At 37.8% G+C, this 25,155-nt stretch overlaps 1 protein-coding gene across 28 annotated transcripts in view; it reads right to left on the reverse strand.

The window, feature by feature from the left end:
- Positions 1-25,155, reverse strand: part of DLG2 (discs large MAGUK scaffold protein 2) — a 982,417-nt gene that overhangs the window by 196,399 nt on the left and 760,863 nt on the right. For all 28 annotated transcript variants that reach the window (XM_039718578.1, XM_039718592.1, XM_039718586.1 and 25 more), the window contains 2 exons: positions 18,221-18,377; positions 262-364 (listed from right to left, as the gene is read on the reverse strand). In XM_039718578.1, the coding sequence (XP_039574512.1) occupies positions 262-364; positions 18,221-18,377 (260 nt within the window). The remainder of the gene's footprint in view (positions 1-261; positions 365-18,220; positions 18,378-25,155) is intronic.

Genomic DNA, 25,155 nt, shown 5'->3' on the forward strand with positions numbered 1-25,155 from the left:
GGACATAAAATGAACACTAATGAAAGTAAAATGAATAACTAACTGTTGATTACTGTGTTATTATATGCACACTTAAAGAGTGCTCTGTGACAAAAATACAGCCATTTCCTTGGAACAGAACTGTCACTTTGATTTTCATTCCAGATGACTGTTGATGATAGCTGGGAAACTCGCTACCTACAACAGCCTCACCCTGTTAAATGAGTGGCTCCAGAGCACTTTTCTTTTGCCATCTGCCTTCCAGGTGGTTGTTTCACTTACCCTCTGGCTGGTATTGTGCTATGATGGTTACCGTCTGCCCCGCTCCTTTGAGCGCAGCTGCAGCCTGCTCATGGGTAGCACCCCGGAGATCAATGCCGTTCACCTGCGCAGGGAACCGAGACAACAACAGGCATGAGCAGCTTGACATTACACAGGAAGACACAAGTGGGGTTCTACCCTAAATATCCGATGGGTGCTAAGGTCAGATGGATGCCCAGGTGGAAAGGCAAAGTACAAAATCAAAAAGGCTGAGAGAAAACTTTCTATGACCGGCCAAGAGGACACACACCAGTACCACTGACCTCATAGTTTGACTCTGCTTATCCATGAGGATTTTCTGATCACTGCTTTTGGGTGTTTCCTGCTCTCCTGAGTTTACCTTTCTGGTTATCTCCTCATCAAGCAATATCACTTAATATATTAAGTTCAAAAGGTGAATTTTCTGTGATGCTTGAAGGTCACTGAAGAATGCTGCAAGCAAAGAAGCTGCTCCTTCAGTCAAACTCTGCAGGCCCAGTCAGTAGCATCAGGAAATCCAAAGATACATAGAGTGTGTCTAACAAAAGCTGCTGGCTGCAGAACTTTTAAAGCACAAATCCCATCTACTGTTTTCTGTTCATGCAACCCCTCTGACTATTTCCTGGGAACATCCTGTGTCTTGCACACAACAGCAATGGTGTTGCTATCACACACAGCTTCCTCAGCTCTGGCTGTTCAACATCCATGCAGCTTTCCATATGGCTTCTTTTTCTTAACCATTTTTGGCTGCACAAGACATGGAAGAGGAACAGAATAGAACAAAGTAGGAAATCCACCCCTAAAACTCAGGGGTTCAAAGAGTTTCAGAACTCTTTAGATTTCTTTTTATGATATATATTTTGTCAGCAGTATCCTAAGAAAGAGACAGAATTCACATACAGATTTATTAACTGATCCAGTCACTTGAATCCTGCTTTCCAGTGGGAGCATTACTGTCTGGCTGTACTGAAGTATGTGAGATTTCTTTTATTTATGTATTTGTGTTTGCATTTATGTATTTATCTTATGCATTTATCTGTCTTTCTTCTTTCACTTTCTTCTTTCTGTCTTTCACTTCTATGGGTTTCCACCTTATAATATTTTAGTGAAGAACAGGAAACTTTTGATATGTAACAACCTCAGCAGGACAGAAATCCAATTCTGATTACAGAGGAAAAGAAAAAGAAAGGAAATAAAGGGCAGGGAGAGGAATGAGAATCATGCCATACGAAGCAAATATGCCAAAACACTAGACCCAAATCCTCAGCTACAGCAAATATTTGTGTTTATGTTTACCAAGTACTATTACAAGATGGCTAAGCACATATTAAAAAGAAAGGTTTTTAAAATTTAAACTTTAACAGCCTTTTAAGGATTACAAAAATATATTTCTTTACATAGAAATTTTAAAGTAACAGCTATTGATTTTGTTATGAATAGATTTATTTGGCTTGATAAGACTTAGAAACTGGCCCATCTTAACTTGATGTCTTTGATCAAATTTTAGAGACTATGCTGTTTTGAGAATGCAATTTTTATTTACCATGGAATAATGGAGTCATAGAACAGTTTGGGTTGGAAGGAAACTTTAAAGTGCCTCTGCAATGAACAGGGACATCTTCAACTAGACCATGTGGCTCAGAGTCCTGTCCATACTGACCCTGAATGCTTCCAGGGATGGAGCTCCCACCACCTCTCCGGGAAATCTGCGCCATTGTCTCACCACTAGCATCATAAAAAAATTCTTCCTTAGTTTCATGACAAAATTTACTCCTTACTAGTATGCAAACAACATTTAAATTATTACTATTAGAAAAACTAATTTGTGATAGCATTTATATAAAGCCCAGGAGATACCCCAGCTTCTGATCCAGAAGACTGCATGATGCTGTAGAACTGATGACTGTACACAGAAATTATGAGCATGGGGCAAATATAACATTATAAACTTCATAATTTAAACCAGGAGTCCTCAGTTGTCCCATCTCCCTGGGATGTTATAATGGCTTGTAGAAGCTTTCAAAAAAAAATGAGCCAAAGGTTCAAAAGCTTTCATTAAAGTTGTGTACTGAAACCTCTGGGAAACACTCAACGAAATTAAGTCTAGGAATATATGATCCTAGAGAGCAATTATTAAGTGCATTCTAAAAGAACAAAAGGAGAGAAGGAGAACTTTGAGTGCCATAAAAATCTCCCATATTTTAATCTGCAACACTGAAAATACATAAAAAGGAAGATGATGTCAACTAGGACTTTGCAACAGATGTTGAGATTACCAGCTTCCTGTAAAGAACACAAACCAGGGTACTGCTGCTGGAAAGGAGGTGCTGTTCCCTACCTTTCCTCAGTAATGGTGTTATGACACTTGATGCTGCTTTGCATTGAGCACAGATGCACCAGCACTACAATTACTCAATACCTGAGCACAAAATTGAGATTTGTGAAGTGTGAGCAGAATTCCTAAATTTAAGAACAGTGCCTGTATCATGGCATAAAGGAAACATCAGCCTTGATTCTGTGTCTGAAGGAGACAACTCTGAAGCCAAGTAACCTTCCCTTTAAGAGAGAGCTTTGTTTTTATCTGTATGCTTTTCCTTTTTGTAACTGAAGCACAGGATGATCTGAAGAAAAGCTTAAAGGAACACTCCTGAATTCTTGAGTTCCTGAGCTGGGGAGATGGATATGGATTATGTCACCTGGTCAGCATTAGAAGGTCCCAAGGAAAAAAAAAAAAAAAAATTGTTCAGGCTTGAGGTCAAAGACTATGAGAGGACACAAGCCTTTCTTAGGAAATATAGTACAGAAGATTTAAACTTTATTAAAAAATCCCAATAATCTCTCTATAGATAAAAGGAGAGAATGTAGTAAAGAATAAGGAAATCACATGCTTATTCTCCTTCTCCTCTGAGAAACAATAGTTGTATGTCTGTGTGAACTAATAAGGACAATCCTAATAGCATATAAAGACTGTGAATATAAGACAGGAATTTCACTGAAGTTATACAAATATTTTTCACTTCTCCACAGAAAAACAAGCCAGCTGAAATGAACATTTCAGCTGAAATGGCAGCTGATTACTTTGCACCCTTGGTCTAGAAGAAATGATTGCCTGAGGTACAAACACAACATATTGCAGTGAATGAATGAATTTTCCTGAAATTAATTTCACTTTTACATTAGGACATAGATGGGAATAGACACCTGAGGAAGACTTAGAGGCCCGAGTGGCTGAAATCAAAAGAGCAAGGAAAAGAAATGTCAGAGAGAAAATAACACATAAATTCTATCTTCTGCAATTTTATCTAGATTATAATCAAGCTAGGGAAACCAGATTAAGCAATGCCGAACAGGGAAATGACCTGACCACATTAGGTTGCCAGAACAGTGATGTCCCTCTTGGAGACACACAGCTGCAGAAAAAAAAAAAAATCGAATAACCATTGCTAAATAGGGAGGGAGAGTTCTGTTTGCATATTACTTTACTCACCAACAGTGAGAGAATCTCACTGTAGGATAACAGGTATCAAATTTAGAAATGACTTATAATCTAGTCTGACTTTGTAAAGAAAAAGAAGAGTAGATGCTAACTTGATTTCTGGGTATCATTTCCCCCTATTTATAAGCAAATATAATAATCTTCCAAATCTTCTAGTTGAAAACCAGCATATTCACATAGCGACATTAAATCTTTATGAAAGGCACCATTAGTTTATATATTTTAATCAAATTTTTACCATCAGAACAAAATGAAAAAGAATTCAGGCAGAATAAAATAAATAATACTCTGTCTTGCCTCTTCCTCCAAAACAATATCTTAATTTAATGTCTCATAATAATTGTGTGCATTAACATTTTTCCCTGACATGATTTCATTGCAAATTGTTAAATCTGATTAAAATTACTGCTTTTAATTAATTTAACATAATTTATGTGAAGAATAATCAGTAAAAGAAAATTTTAAAAATCAGTAAAAGGTGCAGATGTGCACAGGAAAGCTTAATAAATATCAAAGGTGTTTTGGTTGATTTTTTTTTCCCTTCTATAATAAATGGGTTTGCTTCCTTTAGAATGTATTATACAATAAGCAAAGTAGCTGTTCTGAAGCTTGACTGCACAGCCCTGATGTCCTGGCCCAGAATGAACTTGACTGCACAATTTCTGATGCCTAACTCTAAAATGAATTTGACATAATGGAAATAAGAAGACCCTGCAGCTTATACTGAAGTCTGTCTCTTCTGTGTTTCGAACTGGCAAAAAGCAGTTCAAAAACTTACAAACAAAGAAGAGTGCTGCAATAGAAGATGAGAGTTGAAAACTATGGTCAAAACTAAACTGAGATGGAGAAAAAGATGCAACAGTAGCTCACAGTAGTTACTGGGCCTTTGCATTTGTTGACTCAAAATAAAGCATGACCTTCATTTAATATTGAATCATCACTGAAATGAAAGATCAGATTTACTTTTGACATAGATTGAGCTGTTCTAAAATTGGAAGCGTTATATTCCCTCTAAAATATTTGAGTGGCCCATATTAGTAGAAATTTGATTGTATTCTGAACTTGCTGCAGTTTGGTTGGCTTCTAGAAACTGAACATGATTTTTACGTAGGTTATTCAAACAGAAGCTATCAGAATAGTCTGGTTTATTTTGCCATTTCTTTCTTTAGGCCGCCTTATTTTGTGTTCATACTGTGGTTAAATGAATACTTGGAACCAAATACCTTGTTGGATTGGAAAAGAAAGGAAAAACATATCATTTCCCTGGGGAGAAAACATAAAAGGTTTCTTTCCATTACTTCTTTAAGTTGTCACTGACATAGTACATGCTTTTATACAATAAATTAAAAGGTGAAGGAAAGGCATTCTTTTACCACAAAACAAAAAATACAGCAGAGTTTTCAAATTCTGTCTAAATTCTTGTATTTGTTGAAATCATAAAATAAGAGCTTTTGGTGCCTGAAAAAGCAAACAGAAGTCTGAATAATGACAACTGTTTACAGCTAAAATTCCCATTGTTTCCATTAAGAGAAGATACAAAAAACCCCTATTTTCTGCCTTAATTCTGCACATCAACTTAAGTACTGTCAAGCACATCATCAAGAGACGAGAGGAAAGCTGGGCCATGCTCTCCAGCAGTCCTGTTTAGTCACTGGGAATGTATAACAAGGAACACTGGGAAAAACCCATTAGGGATGATCTGCCGTGAACACATCTGAGGAAAACCTTCCTCACAGGCAGGTGGAATAAACATTCTACATAATGTTCCCCATTCCTCTTGGCAACTGATACAATCCACCAAAAACCACAATTCTAAGAAACCAGGACATGCTGCCAAAGTGCAGCCTTTTCGCAAGGCGAAGAAGGATGCCCATCCAGCCTGAGGCCAAGGCGCTGCTGGAAGAGCTAGGGAAGTAAAGCGGGCTCAGCACCATGGACATGCTGGGACATGGCTGGGGGTGGCACCCAGCAGGAGAAATGTTGATATGGGGCAGTCTTTGCCAGGAGGGAAGGAAGTGGCGGAAGGAAGTGGCGGAAGTGGCGGAAGTGGCGGAAGTGGCGGAAGGAAGGAAGGAAGGAAGGAAGGATCTTCACTCTCCAGCTCCTGCTGTATTTTCAGGCTAGACTTATTGCTTTTCTCTCACTTTCTCAATTCTGATCTGTTCTGAGCCGACACTTTCTACTATTTAGTTAGAACTGCACAGAGAAGCACAGTGGTTTTCTCATCCTGAACGCAGCTCAAAACATAGGATCATGTCCCATCTGCTCTTCTCCATGCCCAGCACCCTCCTTCTCTGTTTTTATGGGCCAGCAATTTCAGTGACCTTTTCAATTTTCCTTGTCTGGCTACCTTAGAGTTACAATTTTTGCCTCTGGTAAGCTGGTCTTTATGCTCTGAGGAGCTGGACATTCTAGAGGCAAATTCCTCTCTGGAAAACAAGAACCACTGTGGGGGTATGAGCTGGATCATGCCTTTTCCCGCCAGGAACTTTAAGGAGGCAGCTAAGCCAAAAACAAAGGGATATCAAAGCATATTTGGAGCAGAAAAAAATAAAAAAGTTATGTTCTTGAAGAGGTGTCTTACACACACTGCCTTTTACAGTAGGAACCAACAAGATTTATGACTCACCAGACCACATGAATCATTCCTAACACCACCTGTTAAGCCTAGAACCATAGGCAAAGACTTATGTTTTAATCCAAACTACAGAAATTCTGATACAAGATCTGCTTCCCATGTGATTGTATCTTTTATGAATTATGCCAGATTTGCAAACTTTGAACTGAAATAATTTCACTGAATGACATCTTAAGAGTAATTTCCCCTCAATTCCACCAGAATTTCTCAAAACTAGTTTGATGAACAAAACTAGTTTAAGACGTAAATGACACCTTATGAAAAGGATGCATGGACTTACTGGAGCTTTAATGGACATGACAATTATTTTTTTCAGATAACTAAATAGCTACCAGCTTGTTCAAGTACCAACCTGAACTGGAGGTAATTCAGCAACTGCAAGGAGATCAATGGAATTCTGTCATATTACTAAAAGGTAAACTTGAGACGTACCTTTTGCATGTTGAGCCAACTGGTATTACCTGTGAAAATTACCTGTTGGAGTACTATACTAGATAATAACATAGGCCAGTGTCTATGAGCTGATTTAAAAATAAATATAAATACTATCTTTCATCCATTTTATACATGAAACATCCATCAAAAACAATTCTTAGTAAGAGTATTCATTATTGTTAAAATGGAGAGCTCATCATTAGCTCTTAAATTTAAATCTAGTTGCTACTTTTTTATTTTTTCTCCTTCTGTGTGGTCACTCAAAACCCCTTCTATTCCTGCCACCACCTAATTTCATGGATCTCAGTGCAGTGTCATCCTTTCAAGCATTCACACATTCCTTCTCCTTTGCAGCTCCTGCTCTCTTTCTACTCTGAACTGGTAAAATATCAAACTGTCCCTCCTCCCTCCTACAGCTTTTATTCGCACACGACTGTTACTTCCATTCACTTTCCTGCCTTTCTGCAATATCCCTCTTTCTCTCTAATTCTGTATTTAGCATTTGTATTTTCTTGTCTCCTGCTCTCATCCTGGGTCATTTAGACAGGCTCCTTTTGGTAGCATTTATTCCATATACCTCGGTGTCCATATACATCTAAAAGGTATTTTTTCTTATTCAGTAACTGTTCCCTAAATTAACTCTCACATTTGCAAGCATAAGTGAATGGATATAACTATGCCTGTGTTGTTCAGTTTTACTCATAATGCCGCAGGGTTTTTGCTTCACATTTGAATTTCAAAGGATAGTAAAAGCACAAATAATGATTGAAACTCTCTTGCTTCTGAAATGAGGTAAAGCTTTCCATTTTAACAAGTTCCTTACACCTCAAAGATGATAAGAACTTAATTTCAGCTGAGGCCAATGAGAAATAGGTACTCAGGAACTGAAATGAAAAGGCAAAACAATTTCAGTGGCTGCCTGGAGACAGAAGCAACCCTGAGCACTGAGTTAGAGATTAATTCAAAAATTGAAATCCTTGCCTTGAGCTCTGCTTGATACATGTTTTCCTACTTCTACATCCAGAGTATGGCTCTGAGGCTGTGAGAGGTGAGATGGCCATTGGCTTGTGCCATGGCAAATCCATACTGAACTCAACCCAGTGACCAGGAGGCAAGGTGTCAGTGGCTGAAGGGCAGAATGTCTTACTGAAATTATGTAAGTAAATGTTTAGTGCTCATGTTTCATATTAAAACTCCCTGAATCACAACATTCATGATTTATTTGTGGCTCTACAGATGAAGATTATGACACAGACACTTTGAATAGACAAAGCTCCATACTCTCATATAAACCATCTTTTTATAACCAGTGGAAAGGAAATAGCTCTTGTATTCTCTAAGTGATTTTCCTTTTGTTCCCGTTCTGGTGGCTTCCTTGTTCAGATTCACAGTATATCTAACCTGTTTGTTCAAAAAGATCTCAGAAAACTCCTCACATAAAATATTGCAGATATCCCTTCAATACCCTATTTAATGGATGGCCAATTTCTATTACTTTGCAGCTTGTGTCACATGCTAATTTTTTTAATCACTCAGAAACCCAGAACTGACTGAGCAGAATGATTCCTGGAGACTAGTTAGTTTGAGCACAAGGCTAAAGTCCAGCCCGGGGCAAAGCTCTGTATGAATAAAGCTCAGGGATTTTAGTTATTGTATCCAGCAGTAGAAGCTTGGCTTTCACTTCTTCACTGTTAGCCTGGCAGTGCAGCAACACTGAGGGGTACAAAACTCATTACAAATCTTCAGTTTATCAGATGTGATATAATTCTGCTTGACAGTGTTACACCAAAATTTGCCAAGTCAGAATGTTTGAACTGAATGTACACTCCTCCTTAAACTATAAGGAGCTGAAGAGCAAGCAGTCTGGCATGAGACAATTTTTACTCACTCAGGCAATAGTAAAATGAAGATTTTAGAGGCTGATTAACTGATGATTTAATAACAACAGAAATATAGAGCCTGTACTCTAGGCCAATTTACTAGCTGTGTATGACACAGAACTGACAGGTCTGATAGCTAACATCCTTGGGGAAGAAAAGATATACCTGATTCAAGAGAATTGTTAGTATAATTTATTAGCTTCTGATCATGTGCTTGAAATGTGAGAGTTAAGTGAGGAAACAGTTATTGCATCAAGACAATTCCACTGTATGTTACAGACTGCAGAAAGACATGGGTGAGGAGTTGTGGTGGGGAGACAGAAATGCAGCTGGAAGACAAATTCCTAGATGAAATTATGCAGCAGTATATGCAGCATTCCAGAATATGCTGCTGGCAATTTTTTTCCCCTAGAATCTCCATTAAGGTTGTATTTTTGAAAGTAATCTATTTGATTTTGAAGTTCCAAAAGGACAAATCTATGAGCTATGAGTCGATGAGCTTCTCTAACAATACAACCACTTGCTCTGATTACAAAATAATGCCCCATATTTTGAGGCTGAATATGTCTAAGTTCCTCTTCCAGCCATCAGATTGGATATATTTACCAACAACACTGAAAAACAGTTTGCTACCAGCTCTCTTCCCCAAGATTGACTATTTCCAGATGGAAGTGTTACCATGGACACAGCTCATACTACATTAAAATGAACTTTTACTGTCAAGGGGGATGCTAGGGTTTTTCTGCCATGAGTTCTGAACTCCACAGCCTCAGGGGAAAAGAAACTTAGTTCTTTTCAAAGAGCCATTTCTTTAAATACATAAAAGAGAGTATTTTCAAGAGCATATATCAGTGTTTGCACCCAGCTTCTCTTCACCGAGTTCCCAGTTGCCTTCTGTACCTTTAAATCTCTCTTCTTGTACAGGGAAGTTGCACGGGTGTCTCAGTTTTGTGAAATGTTTTTGGCTCATCACGATGACAGTGAGTACTGAACATATGTCTGCACGCACTGTGAGGGGTGAAACTGAGTTTATCTGGAAAAGGCAGAGCACTGTGCACCCAGATGATCCTATATAGACATAAACCCTCTTCCTCAAATCCCAGAATTCCCAGCATTGCCAGCGACACCTGAACTTATATTAAACAGCTGTTTTGCCCTGGATCTTTCCATTAGATTTTGCCATGACAACATATTTGCTTTTTTTTCTGTTTTTCTCTATGTTTTTGGGAGGCTTATGACATGCTACGCTATGAAGATGTTGATAGGTAGAATATAGGGGCTGCAAGTTTGCAGCAAAATTACATTTATGACTTCTCTGTGACTAATGTTCTTTCAGGAGGAAAATGATATTTCACAATTTATTCTTGAAAATTTCATCAGGATTAGTACTCCTTCTTCTGCTGTTTTCTAAGTATCTGCAAACTGTTTCTCTCAGAAGTTTTCCCTGAAAATTGGGCAACCTATACTCCCAAATATTCCTTTAGTTCTTGAATAAAATGATGAATGGCCTGCATTGAATAGTTCCTGAGGTATACAAGAATCAACTTCATCTGTTTACAACATCTAAGTTGTCTAAGTTCTAATTTGATTTTGCCTATGTCCAAAGACTTTTCTGTTTCTTCATAACTACCCTAATAGGATAATGGTGGATCCATCTCTTTTTAAAGACAAAACAACAACAAAAAAATCATTAAAGGTTTGAACTCTCACTTTTAAACAATCTTTTTGCCAGCTCTTTGGGAAATTTCTTGCTTAGTTTTCTATTTTCATCAAACATTTTCTTGATGCCTTTTCTAATTCTTGAATGTACAGCTCATTTTGCATTTTGCCCATCTGAATTTCCCCCTAGATTTTACCTAACATTTATAGATTAAGACTTGGGCTGTTATTACCACCATGACTAATTCAGCTTTTACTTTTTCAATGTTCATTACTTGAGTTCCACAACTGCGACTGCACAGCAAGCTAGTTTTGAAGTTCATTTTACTTCCTCATTCCCTTTCAGCACAAAATCATAAAAATTGATTCTACACTATAGGGTTACTCAAGGGCAAGTTGTGTTTCATTGTTTCATTCTCCCATTTTTCGGCTATTCTTCCTTACTGGTGAGAATAAAATCTAGAATTATCTGACTTACACTTATTTTCCACCAAAACCAGGTTCATGAATGTTTGGTCACTTTTTGTGGGATTTATTTCAGTAAAGAGAAGTTATGCCAAATTTTCTACAACATATGAAAAGAAATATAAATTTTTACAGTAAAATAGTAATTTGACCCATGTAAAATGTCTGCTTTAGGGCAAGGTAAATTGTGGCTACACCTTTTGTTAGCTACAGAGGGGGCCTGAAGGGTTATATACCCTGTGCTTCCCAACATGAGCAAAGCCTCAATTTAGATTAATGCACTAAATATTTCTAAAGAGCTTAATCTACTTGTCCTTCTAGTTGGTGTCATCCCATCAACATATGACAATGCCTGTGCTACCAGCTCCTTTCCTCTCCAGAGATTTTCTTTTCACGGATCTGTCATATATATCACCTACAATCAAGTACTGATACTTTGGAGATATTTAGCAACACATTCCTGCTCGATTTTCAAAGTTTACTTTAAAGGAGTCCAGTCAGGTGCACTGATTTACCCATTTAAATCACTGCTCTGATTATATATTAAAATTTTCAATACACACCAAGCAGTGCTCTATACATTACTACAAAGCAGGTTTACACAGTTAACATGCTGACTAAGTAGGATTAATGTTAAAAATATTACAGAAGTCTATAGACAATTGCAGCTGATGGCACAGAAACCGATAGACTGTCCCATACCTGAGGACAGTCATGCACCACTCACACCACCACGGGGAAGAAAGCATCCTAAGGATATGGTCAGTGCCTCTGCAAACAATTCCCGTAGGGCAAATGGAATATCTGTTACCATCCTGACACTATTACACAAAAGGGACAAACTGGTGATCCAAGAAGAAAAGATACCAGGCCCTATAGAGATGTTTCAAACATTTCCTGAGACAGCTGTGTTTTGGAAAAAAGAAAATCTGAGAAGGAAAACCAAATGGTATTTGCCATTTATCTTAGTTTTGTAACTAGGTAACAAAATGAACTATTTGCCCTGAGCAGTTTTACTGCTTTTACCAGGAACAAAATAACCATTTTAAATTAGAAAGCTGAAAGCATCTCTGTACCAAAGGAAGAGAAGTCAGTCTGAAGGTCAAATATAACTGCAGGAAATATAAAGCCTAAATATTTGCTGTAAGTAAGCATGGAGTTTGTACATCCTATCATGCTCTTTATGGACATTTTTGGAGTAGAAACTGAAGAACGTTCTGTTTTTTCAAATGCATATTGTATTTTTGGCTACAGGTGTGAGTGAGAAGGTGGGTAGGAGTTGTGTGGGAGGAACCAAGTACAAAGAAATGTTTAAGCTGTTCATAAAGGATAGCAAATGTGTCACAAAAAAACAACAGCAGGACGATGCACAGACACAAGACAAAATCTGATTAAGATAAGATCCCTCTGCAAGGAAGAACCTTGTATAAAACACCAGAGACAATACTGAAGTGACATGCTCAAATACTGGTGCTGCAAACTAGGTTTATACAGTGCCATGTACCAGTGACAGAAAACCCCACAGAGTATCTCTACCAGCCCCTTCCCAACCCATAGTTGTTTAATTCTCAGAAAGCAGCATGGGAAAAAAAAAATAGTGTATTTTCCCATATAGGAGTACATCCTGATACTACACCAGATCAACAGGGAAATCACACAGAATGCTTTGGTTAACTTCATTCACCTGATTCAGTTTAGATGAGAGAGGAAATGGAAGTATTATTAGAGTACTATGTGTCTCTTTGCAATGCAGCCTGTTCTTTTTCTATTCTTTCCTGCTGCTGTTGAGCAATCACCCTTCAGAAAAGTTGTTTTATTCCCTTAAAATAACCTGTGGATGCATTGGCTGGGAACAGTCATCTTGCTCCAGAGCAATGAGTTTACTTTTCGTCTTGATTCTACTTTCAGGCTCCAAGTCACACTGCACCCAGCCATTGTGAACATAAAGCATTTATACAGGAGAATGGAATAAAACTGATACTGCCTTTATGGTTCATGATTTTATGTTACTTTTATTTGTGATTAAGGAAGCATGATGTTAGCTGAAAAAGCAAATATATATCAAAAGGGCAAACTGACATGAAATGTGAGAAGCAGTTTAAGACACCTAAATATAGATATGAATGCATGTGGTGGTTAAGCTTAAAAGTCAATACAGAAACTATAGCTTATGGTGAAATTCAGCCTGCTCTATACAGCTCACAGTTGGCCACATGCATAAAAGGGCCAGCAGAATGTTCTCTCATCTCCTTTGACATCAATGGCAAGCAGACACACAGCAAGCATGTAGATGTCTAAATGTAAGTATCTTAATCTGAGGTTTAACCTTGCACAAAGACATAAAATTCAGTAATTTCAAAAGTTAAGATTCAAATGCAAATAATTGCTGTTTATTCCTACTAATTCATCATATTCTCCCATTTGTACACAACTTGATGCAGCCTTACAGGAAACTATGAAACTGTTTGAAAAGAAATGTCATCATAAGAATTCAAGGAGCAGTATGCACTAACTATTTCTGTGAAACTGTAAAAATGAATTTTGCTGCTAAATTTGCATGTATAAACTAATTTTCTCCATTTTAGGTCCTGTACCTATTGAAAGAGTTGTCCACTTGGCACTGAAAATGCTTTGAAGCATTCAGGCTAGGTCACCTAAAAGAAAGACTTATGTTTTATCAAGACTTTTGTTTGAAATTGTAATACAAAAAACGATTGTGGCAATTTTTCTTTTTAAAGGACTGTATTGCTTCTCCTGCCTCCCCAGGACTTTCCCCTAAAAATTGAAATGTATTCACTATGTACATATTTCCAAAAATTATAAGGCTGCTTTCTGTCAGGGTGTATGCACAATGGGTGGCCATTTTATGCATGTGACTCATGGAAAAAATTTGTTCTCATGCAGGTGGTTTTGGCTAAGCAACATTGGTTTCCCATTGATGTTTTAAAAATATTCCTTAGCATTGCGAGTGGAACTTAAAACTGCAAGAATGGCATCAAAGAACATTACATTCATGTTTTAATAGGAAAAATATTCCTTAGCATTGCGAGTGGAACTTAAAACTGCAAGAATGGCATCAAAGAACATTACATTTTATTTTTATTGAAGACTGCTTTCTTCTAACAGATGGAGAACTTCGGGTTGGATCTGAGTTCAAGCAGCTTCTAAACGTGACCCAGACTTCTAAAATTATTTTAAACAAATCATTTAACACACTGACACCTTATTTCTTCTGCTCTACAATGGAAATGATTTTTCCATGGATATTCTGAACTGTTTCCTTTGGCCTGTAAGCATTGGAGATGAAAATTAATCTGGGTGTGCACATGTAGTAAATCAAGCATTAGTATAAATTAGAATTCAAAATGCTACTTGATAATAGTTACGATATAATTAGTATGAGGAAAATACTACAGGGAGGGATAAATCCTAGCACAGTGATGAACTTACATTGGTGACGTGTGTGTTACTTCATTTTAAAGACATTCAGAAATGAGAAAAAAAAGATTTAGGGAATGTTGGGTGGTGATTCAAAGGAGTATAATAAATTATAGCCAGAAGAAACCAGAATTTTAAGAAAACACTATAAGGGAGGAACCCCCATCTTATCATAAGCGTAACACAGAAGTTAATTTTTAGGCAATTTGAAATGTTTTGCTGTCCAACACAGAAGATTTCCCATGATTCTTCAATTGACCTTCAAGGTTCAGATAACATTCATTTGTTGTCTCTGCACAGGACCAGTGGGAATATGAGTCTTTTTTCCAAGGTATTTTTCAAATATTTCCAATTTACTGAAAACAGGAAAAACCTGTTATCCCCTTTTTTCCTGAAGTTTCAGCCAAAGGCAGACTGCTACTATTACTGATCCTTGGCCGCCATCTGGTGGCATTTGGGGAAAATAAATTCAAATGTCACTCGTCCATGGGGCCAAGGCTGCAGCACCATCCTTCCCAGAGCTCCCGGAGGGCTGTAGGGTTGGACCCCTCCCTCCCACATCCCGACAGTCAGGCAGAAGGAGAGGCTGAGATTATGGGATCTGTCCAAGCCTTGTCAGCTGACTCTGGGAGGATGAATACACCCTCAGTGTGTCTCTCCAAGGCAATGTATGTAAAAGCAAAGCCTTGCTGGGTCTTACTGGTGGATTTGCAGTATATTTTAGGTATTTTTGTAAGTACATTCCCAAAGGTGAGAATACACAGCTGTGAACCAGTCAACATTGCCATATTCACAGCACAGACATGAATTTTGAGAGAGCCCGTGCTCCTCACTGTCCACCTGGGAGACTGAGGCTTAGGAAAATGAAGCACCCTGCCTATGGTCACACAGAAGGACATCAGCTAAATTGAATAAATTGATTAGATTGAATCATAGAACCGTTGGGGCTGGAAGGGACCTTTAAAGGTCACCGAGTCCAACTCCCCTGCAATGGGCAGGACAACAATGAAAGAAGTAGCATTCTGAAAGATAATAAATATTAGAGGGAGTGGCCAAAAAGCAGGCCACACCACATTGTAAAGGCTGTAAAATATCACAACAGAAGAACTCTTGTGGCTTCACTGTAATTCTGCAATGCCAATCTCATAAGAAATTAAATTCAGATCTCTAAATCACTTACTATGCTTCTTGTCTGTAAGAAATTTAACCAAGTTTCATCTGATTATAAATAGCAGCTTTGAGGGTACTATTTGTTCTTGTAAATCAGATTTGTCATGTTTTGAGAAACAAATGGGAAAAGTATTTCTGTAGGGAAATAAGTGGTTCTGAGGGATGAGATAAGAAGGAACAAACATAGAGAAACAGACTTTTTTTTTTGCAGTCCTTATAAAACTAAACTGTCTGGGAACTTTCACTAGACAATGGTACAAGATTAATGAGCTCTGTGCATGAAACTGTTTTTTTCTGAATATGGCAAAATGGATCCATAATAGTTATTTGTGACTAAATAAATAACAGGAGCCTGACTGGGTGATTGCCTGGGGATATGTACGCAGTCTAATTTAGTAATAATTTCCATCCCTCTCTGCTCAATGAACAAATAAACAACTCTTGCATGACAACTAAATGCTGATGCAACACTAGTAACATTAATTAGAACTTATGGAAAATGTCACTAAAAAACCAGAAAAATTAGAGATAAAAATTTTATTGTGGCTGCAGCACACAGTTGTAAATATATCCTGCTTAAAAATAAAAGAAAATGGACTTTCAAATTTATATTTGAACTTCTGGATTTTTGAAAACAATGTACTGTGAAAGGCTTTGATCTCATTAGTCTCTGTTACTCAGCCCTATTTTGCTTCATCTAACCAAAGAAAAATAAATTGTGGAATTGTCCTGAAGAAACTTCTGTTTCTATTCTTTGGGTTTCTTGTCCCTGCTCTTCTTGACACAGGCCTTTGACTTCCTCATCTCTTCATAAGGATAACTTTATAAGAATCTATTTGGATTTTCTTACAATTCCCTAGAAACTTTCTACTTGGACAGGTCTTTAAGACACTGTTGGGAGCAAAGGGTTAAAAGCAGCAGAGTGCAGAGGAGGGTGCGAGATTCCAAGAGACCTTGCAGGTGGGAATGCTGAGGCCTGGAGAATATCAGTGTGGGAACACACCCCTTAGGTCATGCCCACTGCTGTCTACCCTCTGTCTGTTTTGAGAAGTAGAATTTCTGTTTAGGGATAACATAGGTGTTTTGAGGGACTTGGAGGCATTCTCAGGGGCATACCTGAACTCCCTGCTTTGGGAGAGAGAAGATCAGAGCTCAGAGATCATAAAAAGCACAGAGATCACAGAATGGTGGTAAGCTCCATGTGCGTGGGCCCTCAATAAGTGGGTGCAAAGAACAGCCCTGCCACCCCTCAGGGTGGACTGAGCCTGATGGTTCCTGTGTTCCCACTCCTGTGTCCCTGCCCAGGTGCTGTTCTGGAATCCTCTGGTTAGCAAGGTAATTAAATAAATTTTGCATTTCAGATGTAGTTGTGTGGCTGTTCTGCCTGTCTGCCTGTGTGGATGCCCAACAGCACCCAAACACCTTTTACTTACTCATTTTTTCTTACAGCACTTTTAAGGAACAGGTCGAGATTAAATACCTTGTTGTGGTCCTCATAATGTCAGGTTACTGCCTTCCTTTGGTGATAACTTAACCAGATTTTCTATATATCACAAAACACCTCCAGCCACCTCTTTACACCTTTTTACAAAACTTTGACAGGTGTAAGGTGAATTCACTTTTCATAGAATAGGCCAAGACAATCTTCAGCAATGTAGGAAAACCATATCCAGCTTTCTTATGAATTTAAGCACTGACTAGGAAAGTGTTGCAGAACCACATTACAAACACATAACCACATTACAAACCATCCAGGCTGAAGCCATCTTCCACCTCAACTCTAAGTGAATTATAGCCAGGGTTGCAGGACTCACAGGGATAGAAGGCACAACAGTGGGAAGCAGTGTGATACTGCAGTCTACTTCATCCATCATTTATCTGGGATAAATAATTCCTGTATTTCAGCTCTTTGCCTTAAAGCTGTTGTTGTGCTTCACATGAAACAGTCACATCTGCATCAATTTGGGATAACTTTTTTTTTCTCCTGTAAGGAATGTGAATAATGTCAATGGATATTTAACTACATTTTCAAAGCTTTCACTGTTATTCAAATTTCTTTATGCACAGATTATTTCAGTCAGCTGTTCGATTACTTGACAGAGCCTAAACCACAAATGTTCTGGTTTTAAAATGTGTGATATCAATGTATACATGAATGAAAAATTAAAAAGATGTTTTTGAGTCTAAGTATGCAAAATATAACCTCGGGCTAAAAAAAAGCACTTCATCCAATAGAATTTGAAAAGAATTTCAGACGGATCATCAAATTCATCAGAGGCAGAGAGATAATGAACACAACCTAATTAATCTCCTTGTTGTAGCAAGCTATTTGCTAAGCACTTGAGTACACACTAGATGGCAGCCTGAGTCTGGATGATTTCATCCTACTGCTTGTTCTCCTCCAAGAAAAGGTGAAATTGAGAAATATCCTTGGACTCAGTAGTGTGTTTTGAGAAAAATGGAACTGGATGACGGGCCAAAATATGGGATGCTTGGTCTGCAATGTTTTTAGGTCCTCCCTCCAGTGTTAGCATAGTGTAGGTAGCATTAAGTAGAGGAAAGTGTCATTCCCAGCTAAATGCAAGTAATACCAGTAAAAAATACCCAAGGTCAAAATAACCAAAATATTCAGGAATAAACTGTTTTGTAGTTCATATTTTACAACATGGAAACGATAAAGACTTCTTTGTGTGCCCCTTGCAGTATAGACAAAGAACAAGATGAAGAAGCTGGTCAGGACAGCCCAACAGAAACACTTACAGATAAGATTTGATCTCCTCGCTGCAGTTCTCCGCTGAGATCCGCTGGCCCACCTGCCAGGATGAAAGACACAAAAATGCCTTCCCCGTCTTCACCTCCCACAATGTTGAAACCAAGTCCTGTGGAGCCCTTGTGCAGGATGATTTTTCGAGGCTCTCTGTACAGAAACAAAATTGTAATGTTTAGGCACTCTTACTGCATATACATTTTTCATACCATCTTAAGCATACTATACACAGTGGCCTGCTATTGTCTAAAGAAACCACGTAACAGATGACAAAGCTGTTAACTGATGAGCAGATAAGGCAGGAATCAACCAGCATTATTTTTTTCCCCTCGTAGTTGAATTCAAACATCTCTATTAATTTCACCCCACTGGAGTAATTTTCACTATGTTAAGTGACAAATTTATTGTAAGGAAAAACAAAACACTGAATATATTTAATAATCTAATTTATAGCAATACTATATATCCAGGTACCCAATCTTTATATAGTACCTTTTATTTCAAATTCTAGTCTTGCTTTTGCAACAAATGAACAAAAAACCCCTGACAACTCCAAGCAAAGCAATGGAAGTTGTGATCCTGACAGATTTGGAACAAATAATATTTATATGATCAAGCCAATCCAGCAGAAACTCATTAAAAACTTTGGTTTGACACTATCAGGACCATGCTTTTGTTAAGTCGCATTGCAGCTTTATCACTGAACCAGCCCAAGGGGTACCTGCTTTTGCCACATTCATTAAAAACTATTAATTATGATAGAAATAAATAAATAATAACAGGTATACCTCACACAGCTCTTTTCATCTGTAAATTGAAAAAATGACCCAGAGGATGTAAACATAACATGCAGTTTACTGATGGGAATACTTATTTCCAGAAATAGGTAACTTTCCTAAGCAATCAAGGTAGCATCCTTGAGAAAGGGTCCCAAATATTCTTGTTCTCAGTCTCTACATACAAGGCCTCAGAGCTGGATCTCCCTTGGATACACAAGCACACACAACCAGATATACATACACGCACTCCATGTTTATTGGTACTTACCCCATTTCAAATCCCTCTAAAATTTAATTTTCAGAAAAAGTGTAAATGCTGTTCAATTATGATGTATAAATTTTAAGCCCAGCCCTGCAAGTCTCCCAAACACATACATATAGGTGTCTGAGACTCCTCCCAGAGAAATGATGCTCTACTCATTCTTTAAGTTTACAAAAAAAAATTTGCCAGCAACAAAAACCACATTCTACAGAATGCTTCTTGTATAAAAGATTCAGTATTTCCCCCATATTTTAGCACAGTTCTGCATCACACAAATTGATCTTTCATTTCCATTTTGTTTTTAAAGAACAGAGAAAAAAGAAAGAGAAATTATTAAACTAAGTGATGCCTTATTTGATATAAGTTTAATCTTATGGATACATTTATACTTTATCTTGACATGATACTTCTGAAATCACAAGCACTTGTTAATCTTTTTTCAGTGCTAATATTCAAATGGTATCCCCAACTTGATTGTGATGTTAAAGTAACATTTCAGCTTTGTGAAACTGAAGTTTCATCTATTTCGAAGAGAAGACTAAAGCATTCACCCTACTCTACATGGTCCTTCATCCCTTGACTTTTTTAATGTTGCACAGTGAGAAAACAGTTAAAAATACAGCTGTGAGCAAAAGATAGATTTCATTGAGTTTGTGTATTTTTGAAGTATTTTTAAGCATCAGAAAATAAAGGTGGAGGTTTTTTTTTTCCCTTTCGCATCACTGCTGTTGATTTGCCTTATAGCAACTCCTTTAACACCTTGTTAAATATGTGCAGAGTAGACATAATGCAATCCAGAATCTAAGAAGTCTAAACAGGTTTTTAATTAGAAGAGTGGCCTGGGGGTTGCAGCAGAACTAGGACAGTGAGCTGAAAGCATGGTTTCTCTTCTCTGCTTAGCCCATGCACTGCTGAGTGTTCTTGGCAACTCATTTGTTCTCCCAGCTTCAGTTTCCTCATCCACAAAATGATACGGTGACACTTGTCATCTTTAAGCCCTACTCGTCAGAAATACTTTGCAAGAGTTGAGCAGCTGCCATTTATTATTTACCAGAATATTGAGGAAAAAGAGGCAGCAAAGTCAAACCAATATATTTGCATGCTCTGCTGGTGAGAAATCAGAAGAGATTGTTGTTCCAAATAAAAATGAGTATTTTCTCATATGACAGGCGGCTTGGATCACATAGTTGAAAGCCAGGGCCATGGACAAAACTAGGTCAATACAACTGGGTATCTACTGAATACTAAGCTGTGCAGCTCAACAAAATGTTGGCCCAGTTATTAATCCCTGTCTCTGATCAAGTCAGCAGATTTATGCCTCAAGTGCTGCCAGTGCTGTTTTATAATTTTGGCCTTTTGACAGCAAAATTCACATTCTGCTCTTGGATGATTATGTTCAGAGGAAGTTCAGACAATAAGGGGAAAATGTCAGAAGGTGTGATTAGAATGCAATAGGTTTCCACCCCTGCTCTTTTACCTAATCAGATCATTTTGGTCATGACTCAGATTTGGCTGAATAGAGCCTGACCATCCTTAACATGTCTTTGTATTTCTTTCATATCTGAGTACCCTGCAGAATCTGAAATGTGGACTCAAGAACATCTAAGTGCTGTTGTCATTATAACAATAACCTTTAGTCCTTACTGTACTACAAGAGCTACAGGAAGTAAAATGTATATGCTAATTCACCTTAATATAATAAATATGTTTTAAAATATGTAATTGCTCACATTTGCATAGTGAATTATGACAACAAAAAAGGGCTAATGATGATAAAAAAGTTGATATAAAATTTATGAAGTTGAAGTAGGAAAAAGTATTTATTAAGGAAACCAACTACAACACCAGCTACTGCCCAAGTGATCTTTTAAGAATGATGCAGCAATTGGTTACCTGCCAATGCTTTATCAACACTCACTGAAATGTCTAAGCTGAAGAGCAGGATGTTACATATTTATCACCTGGTATAAAAGTTACAGTCAGCATTTGATATGGTATTTAAGGAGGTCTAAGAACAGCTGTTCCAATTTTTCTTGAATATGAGGGAAACAACACTAGGAAAAATTCCTTTGCCTCTGTGAAAAATTGTTATGAATGTAGTTCCAGTACACATGAGAGAACTGAAGACAAAATGCAGATAAATGCTGTAAAGGAGGTGATAGAATCAAACACTTAAAGATGACATGATGATGGGAGAGCTGAGAACTGAAAGAAAAGTAACTCAAATGTGAATGATGCTTGCTTGTAGTTAATGCACTCATGATGTCCAGCTGTCTGCGGAAAACAGCAACTAAAGCAGAACTTATTTGAAGATGGGGGTGATCGGGCACTGAACAGGCTCCCCAGGAAAGTGCTCACAGCACCAGCCTGACAGAGCTCACAGAGCATTTGGACACCAATCTCAGGCTCAGGGTGTGACACTTGGGGATGTGCTCTGCAGGGCCAGGACTTGGACTCAGTGATCCTTGTGGGTCCCTCCCAATTCAGCTTGTTCTGTGAAAATGTTTTATTTGGATACAATAGATGGCACTCTGTAGCTATTCTGGAAAAAGGAGCAGCCTAACATCTAGTGTTTCTGAAAGTCATGTTTCAGCCTCTAGCTTTAACTATTTATCCCATTTACAATTTCTTCTGTGATAAATACAGCTAAAGGTAACTTTGTAGGTGCTAACGAAGCGTACTAGCACTTTAATTTCGTGTGTGTATGTTTTATACCCTCCTGCAGCTCTCTACCACGTACAAACAGAGCAGAGCAGCAGGGGAAATCAAGCAGAAATTAGAAAGGAGTGTGAGATGAAAACATTCCTGGACTGACAGAAGGCAGCAGAAGGGAGGGGGAAAAAAAGAGAAGGGAAAAAAGGAAAGAAAAGAGGAAAGAAGAGAATAAAGGGAGGCAATGCCTCTGTAAAGCAGATCAGGGAAGGAAATAAAAAGGTAGGGAAAGAAGAAAGGAGGATTTACATTAATAGATCCAGGAGTAAAGGAGCAAATAAAGTGCTGCAATCCACACAAATTTACAGATGGAGAAATCAATGGCAGAATCAATTTGGATGGACTTGGTTACTTGCTTTGGGGAATGCATCAGATGAGATTCTGTAAATCACATTATAAACTAACTGCAGGCCTGATGTAAGAGCAAAGGATTACTAAATTAATATTTGAAAACAATAAGTAGTAACAAAATGTCAGCACTTAAGAAAATGTCTTCTGTCATAAAAATGCAGTGACCAAAAATAAATCAAAGTGCAGCATTTTTCTCCTTAGGAGGTTTGTTTGGTTTATGCATGTTTAATTTGATCACTATCTTGAAAACAGCAAGTGCTTTTTATCTACTACATTTCTACTGAATATTTGGTTTGATCAGTTTACTTTTAACAAACAGAAAGTGACAAGACAAAAAATGTGACTATCGCTATCATTCTTCTATAGACTGGAATCCATAGTAATTATAGATCTAATTTAAGAGATTAAAACTGGACTGATAAATGATGGGGAAGTGCTTTCTAAAAACAAGTAATTCTTATAATAATTAACTGAAAGAAAATCCATTATTAAATTGATTTTTTTGTGCTGCTGGCAACATTCAAGAAAAGAGTCAGTTTTAGTATTCATCTCAATTGACACAGCTCTGTCTTTCTGTTCCTTTTGTACCATCTATAAAATTGGAGTGCTGACACGTTTTGTGCTTTTTGAAATGCCTACAGAAATACTAAGCAACACTGGGTGCTTTCAAACATCAGACTCTAGGGATTTCTTCAGTTCTATACAATCGATGAGGTATCTCAAGTCTGTAGAGGCTTAGAAATGTGGCTTTGATCTTGATTTGGCTGCAGTTTTTTTGTTATGGCTTTTAACTTTTTTTTCTTTTTGTTGTTGTTGTTTTTTTGCCTTTCCTCCTCCCCCCAAACTGCCATTTTCTTGACAAAGGATGTTGAAAGCATACATGAAGTCTTTGTTGCTTTGGTATTATAGTAACACAGATCACAGAAAGCCCAGAAGAATGTTTATCTTATTGTTTGCATTAGGGTAGCATCAATATACAAGTCAGGGCTCACAACCTTTGTACTCTTACACAGTGCAAGAAAACCCATCCCAGCCATGTGAATGAGTAAACAGCAGGAGGTGAAGTTGAAGGTGTATTATTTGGGTAAAGTCATGTTAGTTTACCAGGGAGAAGAGCATGCAGGGGATAGAACAACAGGAAATGGCTTGAAACTAAAACAGGGTGGAATTAGATTAAATACTAAGAAGAATATATCTCCTTTGACGCTGGTGAGGCAGTGGCACAGGTGGCCCGGAGAAGCTGTGGATACCCAGCCCCTGGAAATGCTCAAGGCCAGGTTAAATGCGCATTTGAGCAACCCGGTCTAGTGGAAGATGACCCTGCCCATGCCAGGGGTGGGATTTGAACCAGATCATCTTTAAAGCCCCCACAAGCCATTCTGTGATTCTCTGAAAGAACCCACCCTAAATCTAAGGCAGCAAGGCCCCTTCTCCTGAGCAGTATAAATATGTTAGGCTTCTGACAACCCACAATGTGAGCACTGAGTTACCTTAGAGTAATTTGGCTAATCAAGCCATTTCTTTTTCACAACAATAATTCTAGTTTTCCTCTCATGCTTCAAAAAATTCTGATAAATACCTGTGTATTTATTTCTGGCAACCCAAGGACATTCATACTGGAAGAACCTAAAAAAAGGGGGTTCAAATAGATTGTTCATTCTTCACAGCATTGAACACAAGAAGATTGGAGGGACAGAGTATGTGCCAGGGTATGAGATGGTTTAAAATCTGATTACTCAAACAAGGGATAATATGAAATTCTAAGTGGTTGAAGGCCTGAAATATTCACACACACCTTTTTAAAAGGCTTTGAGTTTTGGTTGAACCAAGCTTTCTTTATATAGATTTTCTTTCCTATTTCTACAACTCTTGTTTCACACAAATGATAAATCTGTCTATACTGCTTTCATCTATAGTTTTATTGTAATACCACTTTCACTGCACCTTGGCTTTTACTTTCCCTCTTGTTATTCACTCTTAGGCTTGGCAAAATCCTTCCACTATGATGTGAAACGGCTCCACCCTTTGCTTTGATCCCTGGTCCTCCCTCTCATTTGCCTTTGTTGCAGTGACAAAAGCACAGCGACCTGGCAGTGGTAGGAGCTACAGACCCTCCTTTCTCAGTTCCCAATCCTTCACCACCTCATGGCACCTGCACACACCAGTGTTACACCTGACCCTATGAGGTCTCACCCCTGATAAAGACTTTAATTAGTGTTATCCTATTTTCAACTATTATTGAAAATAACAAAAATAAGGAAGCCTTCCTCTTATCTACTGCTTTCACACTGACCCTCATAGTCCAGAGGGGTAACTTTGCCTGCATAAACTGAAACAATGTTTTGGCCTTCTAATTGATTAGTGACTTAGTTCATTTGACCAAATATTGCTATACTAACAACTAAGCACTCAGCCTTTAATAAGATGTACATTTATCAGATTACACAGCAAAATATCACTTTGACAAATAAAGTTACCCTATCTGCTTGAAACAAGTATTTTGTTGATTTCTTTGACTATGGATTCCTTGAATTTCTTTTTCATTGAACAGGTAAAAGCAATGGTTTATTCTAATTTTTAAAATGACTACAATTTAAATGCATTTATTCTGCAAACATCATGCCTAAATTGTCACTAACTTTTATGTACACTTATTACAAGGGAACCTACTAGAAGCCAGGATTCAGCCTGACTGATGCATGTGTGATTGCACTGGTCTATATTTTGTAACATATTTTGTTCTGTAGGAAGACCTCTGGACTCTAGCAATCTTTCATTTTATCTTTGGTAGAGAAATTAAAGCCTGCACACCAGGACAAGTTTT

This window comes from Passer montanus, unplaced genomic scaffold (assembly GCF_014805655.1).
Source record: "Passer montanus isolate IOZ18808 unplaced genomic scaffold, ASM1480565v1 scaffold4, whole genome shotgun sequence".
Lineage (NCBI taxonomy): Eukaryota > Metazoa > Chordata > Aves > Passeriformes > Passeridae > Passer > Passer montanus.